The sequence below is a fragment of the Dermacentor albipictus genome, chromosome 5 (assembly GCF_038994185.2).
Source record: "Dermacentor albipictus isolate Rhodes 1998 colony chromosome 5, USDA_Dalb.pri_finalv2, whole genome shotgun sequence".
NCBI lineage: Eukaryota > Metazoa > Arthropoda > Arachnida > Ixodida > Ixodidae > Dermacentor > Dermacentor albipictus.
In genome coordinates, this window is record NC_091825.1 from 142,342,050 (window position 1) to 142,354,392 (window position 12,343).

At 49.4% G+C, this 12,343-nt stretch overlaps 1 protein-coding gene across 1 annotated transcript in view; it reads right to left on the bottom strand.

The window, feature by feature from the left end:
• Positions 1 to 539: 539 nt before the first annotated feature.
• The window catches only part of LOC139060143 (pneumococcal serine-rich repeat protein-like), a 34,707-nt gene continuing 22,903 nt past the window's right edge, over positions 540 to 12,343 (bottom strand). The window contains exons 3-5 of the mRNA XM_070539049.1: positions 7,074 to 7,126; positions 2,973 to 5,852; positions 540 to 2,095 (exon numbers count right to left, since the gene is read on the bottom strand). Of these exons, the coding sequence (XP_070395150.1) occupies positions 1,859 to 2,095; positions 2,973 to 5,852; positions 7,074 to 7,126 (3,170 nt within the window). The 3' untranslated portion in view covers positions 540 to 1,858. The remainder of the gene's footprint in view (positions 2,096 to 2,972; positions 5,853 to 7,073; positions 7,127 to 12,343) is intronic.

A 12,343-nucleotide genomic window follows, 5' to 3' on the forward strand; every position in this document is an offset into this window, starting at 1 on the left:
AGAGACACGGTGCCTCCTGTCGTGCGATGTCCACTTCTACGCAGTTGTCAGCGTGACATTTCCACGTCGCCTGCTGGCTTGGACCCAAGATGATGGCTGATTCCGCCCGTCGACATCGTAGTACGCCGTCCCGAAAATGCGCCGGAAACGAGTTTGATGGGGCTTGTATTGTTACGTCGATAAAGCACTATCTACGCGGCAACTATCTGAAAGAGGGAACTAATAAAAGAGTGCTCGAGCCAGGTCAAGTCGTTTTTCGTCGTCTTCGCAGTGGCGGTCGTTCTCTTTTTATTCACTGTCACGGCATAGTGTATACGTACCTCGATGACGCATTTCCTCTCGGTACGTGTACTTATTCCGTTCACTGCAAAAAATAAGGTTTAACCAATAACCGGGTGACAGCAGGCCGTGCCGGCGAGTGTTGCTTCCTCAAAATACGGTTCTTTTTTTTTTCTTTTTCTTCTTTCATTTCTTTGCCGTTTACACGTGGAGACATCTTCGCATGCATCTCCATCCATCAGAAATTCAAATTTCGAGGATCAAACAAAACGACAAATATTTATTGAAGTTCCAAGGAGTTGCTCGCTTTACAGATTTTCGTATCAAGTGCGCGACATGCCGACGTGAGTTTCACTATTTATCTATTTTGTTTTGTAAGTGCGTGTTCTGACGTTCGCATGACATTTCGAACCAGCGTGTACAGTCGTCGATCCGCTGCAATATTATCGAAGTGAAAAACAAAAAAAAAGTGGCATGTTTCTGCACTTCCTTCATATGTAATAGAATATAATTTATTGACAGGAAAGACAGAGAGGTCGACCTGAGCTAGTGCTTGTTAAAGTGCATAAGCTGTTCAATCTATGTGAACCCTGTGCTGCCCCGGGAAAGGCACCATCGTAACTCGCTAGGTCAAAAGTGTATGAACATAGAAGCGTCAAAAAATGAAACACTTTCTGCTAAGCTTGGACACGCAAAGTGAAACACATTGGTGCGCGCCAGGGTCAGCTGTCGCATGCAAAAAGGCGCCGACATTCTCATTTTGACACCACGCTCCTTGGTCAAGAAGAAATTGAGGCTTTGTGATCTTTGCAGCTTCTGTGACACGTAGACTTTTGTGCAAGACTGTGAACGTTCGTTTTTGATTTATGTACAACCGCCATGGTCAGTAAACGAAGCACACCGTTGTGATCTAATTTGCATTTACGAACGATGCGTACGAAGTCGCCATGACTTAAGGTTACCGCTTAGTTATTTGTACATATTTGTACATCGTCAGCAATATCGTTTTTCTCTTTTGTATATAGCCTGTAAGCAAGCACTGGCAATCGGACTTGGTTACCACGAGTGTTCCGTAGAAACTATTGGTACTGCGCTGGCACAAGCCCCCTTCATTCCAACGAGATCTCTCTATTCGCGTCTCTAATTTCCTCCCCCTATAGCCTCGACTTTTTTCGCGGCACATATATACGTAAGACGAGTAAGTGTCTTGGCATAGCCTGCTTAGACAATGTGCAGAAAGAACTCAATCGGATATTGCACAACTACTAATCGCAAACTCTGAGTCATCGGTCGCCAAAACGTTTATGATTGGGTCGCGTGAAGACTCTTCCAAGTCCGCTCTGGCAAGTGCGAGACAATTACCTGTCCATGGAGCGATGAAGTGTGTAGATCTTTTACACATACACGTATACTATGTGTGCTTAGTTGCGCGCGCCTTGGCTATGTTTCGTGGCTTCGGGAAGGCATCAGCCTGCTCAACAAGTATTCCGGATCTACCCCCCCCCCCTTTTTTTTTTTCTTCTCTCTCTCTGTTTTGCAAATGAAGGTGAATACAAAATGACAATGGCAATGGTTAAAGCTAGAAGGACCGGCTCCGACCGGAGTCGGACCGGCTGCCGACGTCGTCCTGACTGTTCCGTTGCTGGGGCCTCGGAGTGGTGGTGTACATTTTCGCGTTGAGATGGAAGAACTTGGAAGACGAATCGCAATCCACGTTGTACCACCAGTCGCAGGTGAAGAGCTCCTGCTTGAAGATGGTGCCGTTGGGGCAGAGGAAGCTCTTCTGTCGGTCGTTGTTGTCACACGAGTGGAAGACCTGCAAGTTGCAGAACAAAGGAAGAAGAAATTGACGAGAACGTAAACGTCTGTCTCACTTACACCGCGAATCGCGTGGCTTTCAAGGCTTTGTATGCGTAAACAACCTTTCAAGAAAATAGCCCCGCTTGCCTTCCGCTAAATGTTCGGCAGTGGTTTCACTTTTTCGAAACATGAAAGGCGAAACAAGACTTAGCAGGATGGCTAATTGGGCAAGCTGGTGATTCACGACAACCAAGACAGTTGTTATGACTTTTAAGACAATTAACAACCAAGACAGTTGGCAAAACCGTAGAATAGAGATGCACAGCCATTACTGGACAGAGCATCCTTTCTGTTTGGCTCTGCAGCATCGGGGCGTAAGTTCTGGAGAGGGGAGCCTGCAATAACTCGATCATGTCGCTTTTTTATTTCTATTTTTTCGTTGGCTCTTAGCTTTATCAGACGGTTCAGTCTTCTAAGCACTGACTGAGCACAGTTCCAATGCTGCTTAGCTTCGGTGATCAGCCGAGAACCGGTGTGTTCAACGTGATATGGCTGATGGCTATGCTTCACTTGTACGAATAGTACCCACACAGGAGCAAAAAAGCACTGCCTAGGATACTGATCTTGACAGTATACCTGCGCTGTGCTCGACGGGACAGCATTTTTGACCAGAACGTTGGATATAGGCACAATCACAACAGTTCTTGTGGAAAGATGCGCTTGCCACAACGTAATCGTGGAGTCGGGGGCTCCGCGCTACACCGCTGATACATCCTGTTACATTTCTTCTCAGCCTTGGTAAGGAAGTCACTGAGTCTGACAAAACCTGGCACGCGCGAAATTGTTCTGTCGTATATATTTATAAAACACAGCAGCCCACTGCGCATACCCACCTGGCAACCAGCCTCGACGTCAGCGAACATCCCTGAAGTACTCTGCTCGGAGCACTTGAAGTTCGTGAAGGGAATCTCGCTGTACGTCGGATAGTCTGAACCGGCGAGTCCCGGAAGTTTAGACCGGTACGGGTCGGGCCTCCGCGTGGGAGTCACACCAAAGTTTCCGGGAATGAAGACGACCCTGTTGGTCTTTCGCCTTGTGGCCGCGTTGCCCGACTGTGACGACGACTGGAAGTTCTGCGTGGTCGTCGGCCTTCGTCCACCGTCGTTGCCACCGTCGTTGCCGTCCACGGGCGATGCCGTCGTTGCTGAAAACGCTCGTTGTCTCAGCGCGATCTGAAAGTCATTGCGAAACGGTTCCAAGTTGTCCTGAGGATTCGCGTTGTTATTGTTCTGCGGTGTCGGGTTCCTTAGGGCTGGAGGGGAAGACACTGGTGGCTGCGGTCGCGGTGAAGGAGCATTCTGGAAGCTGTTCTGCTGTCTTCCACGGGGAGCCTCCTGTAGGCGCTGGCTTGTCTGAACTCTGTCGCGTGGCGACTGGTCTGCTCCCGCGAAGTTGTTCTGGGGTCTTTGCGGGCTGCTTGGGAACGCGTTTCTGTCTCTCTGGTTGCCTTGGAACGAGTCGGACGGCCTCTGGTTAACTGCGAAACCGCCTTGGGAGCGCTGTGCCGGTGTCTGTGAACTCGGCTGGTTGCTTGTAAAAGATGACGGTCGTCTATCGTTTGACTGGAAGTTGCTCTGGCTGTTACCGAAGCTCTGGAATCTGGTATCCTGAACTCTTGAGTTTCCCTGAGCGTTGTTCTGGCCCCTGGCATTGCCATCGAAACTGTCCGGTTGCCTCGAATTTGAGGAGAAATCGTTTTGAGACCTTTGGTTTGCCTGGAAGTTGTTCGAGGGCCTGGGTGTTTGAAAAGTACTTCGAGGGGACTGGCTAGTTTGGAAGTTTACTCGTGGCAATGTGTTTGCTGGCGAAAAAGAGTTCTGGCTCCTCGGAGTCGAAGAATCCCGCGGCAGGGTGTTCGCTGGCGCAAATGAATTCTGGGTTCGCGGACTGGAAGAAAAGTCTTCTTGCGACCTTGGACTGGAAGTGAATCCGTTCTGCGTCGCCTGGTTTGAGGCGAAAGTGTTCGATGGTGGGTCTACTGGAAAGACGTTCGGGCGGAAAGTCACCTGACTTCTAGCGTTAGGTGCGGAGAAATCGCGCGACCTGCCATTGTTGTCATTCAAGTTGTTCCTCAAGGATGACCGTGGTGTCTGCGAAGCCTGCGGTCCCTGGAAAAATGATGTCGATGTTGGCCTTTGGGGCGGCGGACGCGGTGGCGCCGTCTGGAAGCTACCGCTGCGGAAGTTCAGCCGCGGTTCACTTTGTTGCCTGTCCCGAGTGTCCGTTAGTGGTGCAGACTTCTGCGGCTGCCTCGAATCCGAATTAGTAAAGTAAGTGACAAAGGAGTTCGTCACTGGCGTCTGAACCGGCCTGGGAGGTGGCGGTGGTGGGTTCGTCCTCGCTTGACCGCTGGAGTCCCTGAAGTTGAAGCGAAGCGTTTGGCCTGCCGAAGAAGGCGAGTTAGGGGCGCCAGCGTCAGCCACCGAAGGCGCTTGCCTTTGGTTTGCGAACGTCTGGAAAGTCCGTTCTGCGCTAGAAGTTCTCCGTGGTGGAGGGGGAGTCACTGAAGTAGGAGCACGTGATGCAGGAAGCGTCGGAAACTGCCGCAACGCTTGGCTTCTCACCGGAGGTGTCGTTCTCTGTTCGGCGCTGGTGAAACCGGATCTGCCGTCGCCGTCTCTCTGAGCGGACGAGGAGTCCTGATCGTGAGACGTCTCAAACTGGAAGTCGCCCCTGTTGGCGAGGCTGTTGTTGCCGAAGATCGCGGGCGCCGATGGGAACGACAAGTGGAAGTGGGTGGTTCCGAAAGTCGGCGCGGTCGGTGGAGACGCAGTAGGTGCCGGAGGCGCAGGCCGTGGCGGCGGCGGAGGTGGAAGCGGTGGCAAAGATGGTCTCCGGTTGTCCTGACCTCCGCCGAACGACGGGCGTTGCTGGTTGAAGCGGTCACCGCCTCCGTTAAACGGTGCGGGATCGTCGTCGCGCGACGACTCGCCGTCGTCACTTCCGGTCGTCCCGAAGGCACTGTTACTTCCGGAGCCTCCGCCGGCCGTAGCGCTGCCAGGACCAAACGTGAAGTACCTCGAATTTAGGTTGCGGTCCGCTAGTTCCTCCTGTCTGGCTGCACTCAGCTGCGCAGAAGAAGACCTGCCGGCGGTCGATTCCTGCAAGGCCGCGCGACGGTTAGCACCGACGACCGCCGCCGCGGTGACGTCGGCATCGCCGTCTCTCCGGTCCTGCTGGAAAGCGCCGCTGGCGCCGCTTACGTCGTCGTTTCTGGGCAGCGACGTGTGATGCACGGTCGTCGTGCGGAACTCGGTCTTGGGGCCGTTGAACGGCGGCAGGGGCGGAGACGGATGCTTGTTCACGTCCAGCTCGCCAATGAGGTCGGGCCTGTCGTTCTCGGCTTCTGTGCTGGCCTCGTTGCTCGTGGTCTCCGAGGCAAGGAGAGTGGCACGGCTGAGCTTGTTCGCCTTGTCGCTGGCGGCGGGGCCGGGGGCGACGCCGGTCTGGCCACTTTCCTTGGACGAAAGTGAGCGAGCGTCGCTCCTTCTGACTATTTCCGTCGACGGCTTGGCCTCGGAGGAAGGCACGTGGTACTCGGTCCGGCTGGCGTCGGCCGCTCCGTACATGCTGGAGAACCACGGCCGGTTTCCCATGTACACGATGACGCGCCTGCCCGCTCGGGGAGGCACGAGGGACGACTGCGTCGCGTTGGCATCGGTGGCCGTCTGACTAGTCGTGGCACGATCTTCTCGAAGCGCGCCCGTCTTCGGCTGAGAGAGAGAGAGAGAAGAAAAGTATATGCGTTCAGGTAGGTTATAAAAATGGCATTTAATGCATTATCATGAAATATTAAGTACACAGTCCAAAATCAAGAAAGGAACTGACAGATGAAGTGGCACGCTGTGGTATAGAAGTTACATAAATAGGGATGAAGCGCCTCAGAAAGGCTGGCCAACGTTTCGATTATGATAGGTCCGCCTATCTCCGCTTATGCAAATTGAGTAACTATTAGTAAGCTCATCACAAAGCAGCAATGACTCCTATCGGTATCTTCGTTTACTTTAAAGAAATATATAAAAAGCACCTCTGCTCACCCCGTATATTTTGTTGCGTGGATAACTTTCTGAAGGTGCACGATAACGGTCGTTAATTTTTCTTCGTTTTCCCCCTATCTCGTTTGTCTATCTATCTATGCAGAACAGCTGGATCTTTGCTGCAATCGAACATTCTTTCGAGGTTTTTGGATGGCGTGATGACAGCGTGAGCAACATATGCTTTGTAAGCGATTTACACCTTTCCAAGTACAACTGGAATATATAGGGTGTCCCAACTATCATGCACCAAGACTTAAGATTGTGCAAATACGCGTAGCTGGACAGAACCAAGGTAGTGTTGTTTGCCGTCGCGTAACGCCGCCACTCAGATTATTTTTTTGCATTCCGCATAATTACAGAATTATTCTTAATTGATCTCAAATAATATAACGAGATGTAAAGTGTCAATGAGAAAATTGTAGAGCAGCATTAAAAGCTCTCGACACAGCTTTTTGTAGCTCAATACGTGCTACATAAAAATGTTTTTCCGAGCTTGAGAGAAGCCCGCGAATACACAAAATATTGCCACGCGACTGGCTGCTGGAGACACTTTGCGTGTATTCGCAGGCTTCCCTCATGCTTGGAAAAACACTTTAACGTAGCACGTATTGAGCAACAGAAAGCTGTATCGGGATTTTCTCATGATGCTCTGCAATTTTATCTTTGACGCTTTTAATCTAGTTGCAATAGTTGAGAAGTTGGTTAAATAATTAAGGCTAATTATGTAATTGGCGGAATGCAAAAAATAATCTGAGTATCTGCATGCGACGGCAGACAACATCACCATGGTTCAGTCCAGTTGAGTGGCATCTGCATATCTTTAAAGTGTGGCTCAAGTTATCTGGGATGCCCGGTATAGAGAAAGAAAAGAAAGAAAAAAAAACGGTAGTCACATACCTCCCCTTCGGCAGCAGGACAGTTGGTTAACACCAAGAACAGGAGCACGAGGCCTAAGAGGAGAAAATAAAGAAGCAAAAAAAAAAGAATAAAGTTTCATCAGGCAGTCATGCGATCTAATATAGCAATCATGCGTCATCTTTTCCCGACAATCACTTCGTATAAAATCGCTTTGTGCCTATAGTTCAACCCTATACACAAAAAGTTTGCCTCTAGATGGAAGCATGTATCTTCGCAGTTCAAGGCTATCCAGTTTAAAGAAATAAGGAATGAAAGAAGGGAAACTGTTTCCGCTTTCTTTTTTAAGCGCAAACACAATGCCAGTTTCTTTTGTTGCTTCATAATTGTTATGTTTTCTGCCCATTTTGGCCCCTAACGTCACAGGTGTCGGTTATCACGGTTTGGTTTCTTCGAAGCTACTATATATCCTCGCAGTGCTGCCTGTCGCCTGCAGTGTCAGTATGGAATAATGACACCATGTAATTTTCTAATTAGTACCGTGAGGTTTTGTGGAGCTCGGCTTAGATTTGCAACGACTGCCGCTTACGTTATCTTTGTCTCGTTCTGTATTTCTGGTCAATCTTAAATAATCTGGCAGCTTCTAAATGTACCTGCAAAAACTAGCCACTGTAAGCAATCTAGGCGCTGCAAAAACGAAGAAAAAAAAAGAAAGGAAAATAATTTGACGAGCGTACTATTCGACCATAAAATATTTTAGCGCCTATAATGCCTTCGGCGCTTGAATACAATGCGAGAAGCAAAGCTTTAGTGGCAATATCAGGAAACAAGAAAACCAGTAAGCTCGTGTTATATGCGGGATTTATGCCCGCGGAAAGACGAATACAAGGCGGAAGCCCGAATAGTACCTCCGTGAATACCACCTAGATCGCGGTATACTCGAAGCGCCAGTATAATGTGCTTCGCTTTGTCTTCTTCTCTCCGTTCTCTCTCTCTCTCTCTAACTTTCATTCTCTTTATTTAGCAGGGAATATGTACTTATTTATTCCAGCTAGCATATCGTACCTCTAGCTCACCCATCAGTTTTACATTATTTATATATTTATTTATTTAATTAGTACGCTACTTAACGCTACTTAAATATCACCACTGCAGCAAATATACGTCGTCAAGCCCGTCATTCCTTTAATAAAGTAAATAGCTTTCTGAAAGCGATGGGCTGTTCGCTTGTATTTACAATCATCGCCGACAGTTCCTGTACAATTATATTGGGGTTTGACATCTAATGCAACACTTATAAGATGCGAGAGGCGTCATGTGCAGTGGAGGGCTCCGCACAGACAATGATCGCTTTGGGGTTCTTTTAACGTGCGCCGAAAGTTCCATGTTCATTCATTCATTCATATTCATTGCACGTTATCGGAATGTAGTTGCCGCTGCCTGAACCCTTGACCTCGCACTCAGCAGCGAAACATTAGAGCCTCTGAGCTATCACTGTAACCGGCAATGCATTCGTTGCCTTAGTCTGCGAATAAAATAAATAAACATAAAAACCAATCACCAATTCCAAAGGTGTTTATTTGGCAGAGCTCGGAGCAGCGCAACGGTGAGGACAGTGACAGCTTCCAAGCACGAGAGCCGTTGACGAGCAAGAGCGCGCGACCAACTACATCGTTTTGATCAAGTAGCGCTGAACTCACTAACGTCTCCCTTCTTCGTTCCACAAGAAATAAAAATAAAGTACAAAATAAAAAAGCACACGATGTCCAGAAGTGTCCAGAAAGAGCATTCAATCGCATTCTTTATTTTTCAGATCTTCGTTAAATTTCTTGAGCTTTAAAAATCTATTCAGTTAATGCGTTTTTGCGTGCACCACTAAATTCGTGGTCGGCTACTCTCGGGTGTGCGCCATGGTTTGAGGCCATCATCATCGCAGTCATCGTCAAGTGGATGGACTGTAAACGCAAGCGCAACTTGACAGCAATGAGCTCGCACCTGAACTCTTTGATTCTGGCTGGCCCATATTTTTTTCCGGTTCCTCACATACGCTGTCACATTTCACTATCTCACCGTCGTATATCTCACAGCCTTTCTATCGCATCGTTTAACGGCGCTAAATTCCGTCGGCACGTTGCCGAGCCCTGGCTCCTGCCTTCTGCGTGTATACGCAGGACAAAGCGGGCACATTGTTACATCCCGGAGCGACGACCGACATATATACAGCCATGGATTCGTCGCGCTAAAATGACATCAGCGGGCGACATGATGGATCGTGTTCGGTCTCGTGGCTCGTCCCAAAGCCGTTACACGCCTTCGCCGACTTCATTAACGCAACAGGTCCCAAGCCTCGCGCGCGAGAACGTTCCGTGCCGACCGCGTGAGCTGGCTGTGAGCCGCACGCTGCTCAGGTCGCAAGTGTACGCTATATATGTGCTGGTGTGTCACGGATCACTCCGCGTATACACGAGGAAATCAAAGCAAAAGGAAGCAACGGTGTCCGTGCGCGATTCGAAGGCAGTCGTCGGCCGTGTCGTCGGCTTGCGTGTGCTGTCGTCGCTGTGAGCGCTGCATGCTGGACACAGGCAGCACACGTTTGCGTGCGCATCAGCTGCTGCCTTTTGCCTCGCGCGCATGCCGCTGTGGTTGGTCTTGGCGCAACTGATACTGTACACTGACTACAGTTTGAGCGCGAATCATTAATATTTAGGCGACATTAAGCGGTTTATTAGGTTAGGCTGTATCAGCAAATAAGGCTTCTGAAGTAGCGAAAGAAAAGTTTAATATATTGAGGGAGAGGAGGCTTGGTGAGCCGGAAGATAACGCGAAAACGGAAGACTAATGGCGACACCACCTGTACGTTCCCGCAAAAGCTCGCCTCGACGTCACGGATATTGACTGCGTCTGCTCGCATCTGTTAGTTAATTCTTTATCCCCGAACAAGGTCTACGCTGCATTCTAAAAGGCCCAAGGTCTCAACTTGGCAGTTGAGTTCGGAGAACCTCTGTCCCCAAAACGGCCCAGATCGAAGAATGCATGGAAATATGTGACGCCACGCTGACATATTCTGGCGTTGAAGGTCTGGCGAGAAATTCAAGAAAAGAAATTGGCACGCTGTCTAAAGATATGTGGTTTAACGAGCGAACAGAGTCATCATTATCGCTTTATCGAGTCGACCTTACGCTACAATTTCCTGTGCACATAAATATTGACTGTACATTAGATACCCTTCTGCACCGTTTACGACTGAACGTGGGCTCACATGCCTCCAACTGCACATATTGTACTGTGTCACCTCGGACGCTTCTGGGGGACACTTGCTCACAGATTGTCCATAGTATGACCAACAACGAGTCCATTTCCGCGATGAGTTAAGCTACTTGGACAGACGTGAGCTTTCCATTACGAAAGCACTTGGTCCATGGTCACGCCCTGCCAAATAGAAATGTGCCTTGACAGCCTATACAGGAACTCTACGTGAATTGACTGTTTGACGCCTGGACTACATGAAAAAAAAAATGACATTCGTTTGTTATGCGTCTTCTAGCGCTTTTTTTTTTGTACGCTGTACACGAACTCCTACTTAATGCGGGTACATATGGGTCGCTTTTCCTAGTTTCGTTTGTTTTTATTTTGTTTATTTTTACTTAGTATGTTTGTGTGTTTGTGACATGTGCGCGCGTATTTATCAACTGTGTATTGGGATAGCCGGCTCTTATGCATCCTACGTATACCCGTCGGTGTGCACGATATTGAAACAAAGCAACACGCATCGCTCGCGCAAGGGCATTTAATCAAACTTCGGCAATTAACCAATACCAGCGCTCCTGAACTTAGTTAGTCGCGGCCTTCTGCAAAGCAAACTCGTTAGAGGAGGGTATAACGTTCAGTAGACAGCTCCGTGTCGAACGAGCGTGCCAAGCGTTCGTCAAGGAGGTCTGTGACGCGACAGCAGTGCGCGAAGAGTACAGGTTGAGCGTCGTTGCAGCGAACGAGGTCGCTGCAACTCGCATCGCCCGGGAGAACGAGCCTAAAACAACCGTCTCCTCAATTCGTTAGCGCGCCCGCTGCCGCTTTCGGCGCCAAATGAGTCTGCGCGACACAAAGAGGGGCGAGACCGGCAGCCTCTCTATATATGAACAGAGTGCTATTGTTTGGTTTTAGCACTCGTCTCGACGAAGACGTACACTATACACGGCGTGCCATAGCGGCGGAGCTCTGTGTCGATGCGAGGACGCTGGGGCGAGACGTGGTCTATAGGCCTCATGCGCTTCCTCTGTGGGGAACTGTCGAACCTGATCGTAACGGGGCCGCCGCCCGCTTTCTCTCGTACGCTTTCGGCGGCTGCTGACACCTGTCACCGTTTCGGAGGGGCGGGTTGACAGGGACGCTGCTGCCACTGTTTCGCAGTATTCGGGGTGGACCGCGCGACGGTTCTTTTTTTTTTCTATGGCAGCACCACGCGGCGTGCCTTCCTGGTTGTTGCTTCGTATGAATATGCCGACGTATGTCTAGCATATAACGATCGAGAGTGCGCCGTGCCGTAGCGGGCAGAGTCGCGTTGTTGCAGCGCAGTGTATAGCTGCTGCAGTATCCCACTGACTCGAGAACCGCTCAGGTGCCAGCCTTGCCCCTGGAAACCCGTAGTAGGTTTTCGTAGAGGTTCGTTTATGAATTCGAACTGCTCTCGCCACGATGCGTTTACAGTCTATGCCGGAAAAATCCCGCGCTTCGTCCCGAGTTGTGTCTAAAATGCAGCTGAAGACACGAGAGCTCTTTTTTTCTTTTTCTTTTTTTATCAGTGTGCTTAGCTGGAGCATATTCGCTGACATGTTAGCTACTCTGCAGTGAAGGGAATGAAGACAAAGAAACGTCCTCGAAGAAGGTGAGAAGGACGAAAAGAAAAACACATAAGAAAGCTGCAATTCCAGCAATGTTATCAGTCGGGAGAGTATCTTAGATCGGGAGGGTAAGCGCCCTAGGTGATGAAGGCGGGTGTCTGGTACAGAACTTGCAATCCTGACGATTATTGTGGGAGACGCATTGCACTCTAACTATTGATATAAGCAAGGTTCGATGTGGTTCGCACCCATTAATAGCCTTTTCTCAGTGGTTGCGAATGCCAAGAGGTAAGTAAGACGAAATTATTTCTCAGCCAAATGCAGTACCTAACCTAAATATTTGCAGTCAACAGTACTTATTTGTCGTCTTTATATAAGACCGCGGGTGGAGGGGGAGACCATCACTGAAATCGCATATACTGCCGCTATTAGGGTTTCTTTCTTTGGCGTCTCCCTTTGAGGTAAATGTTTCTG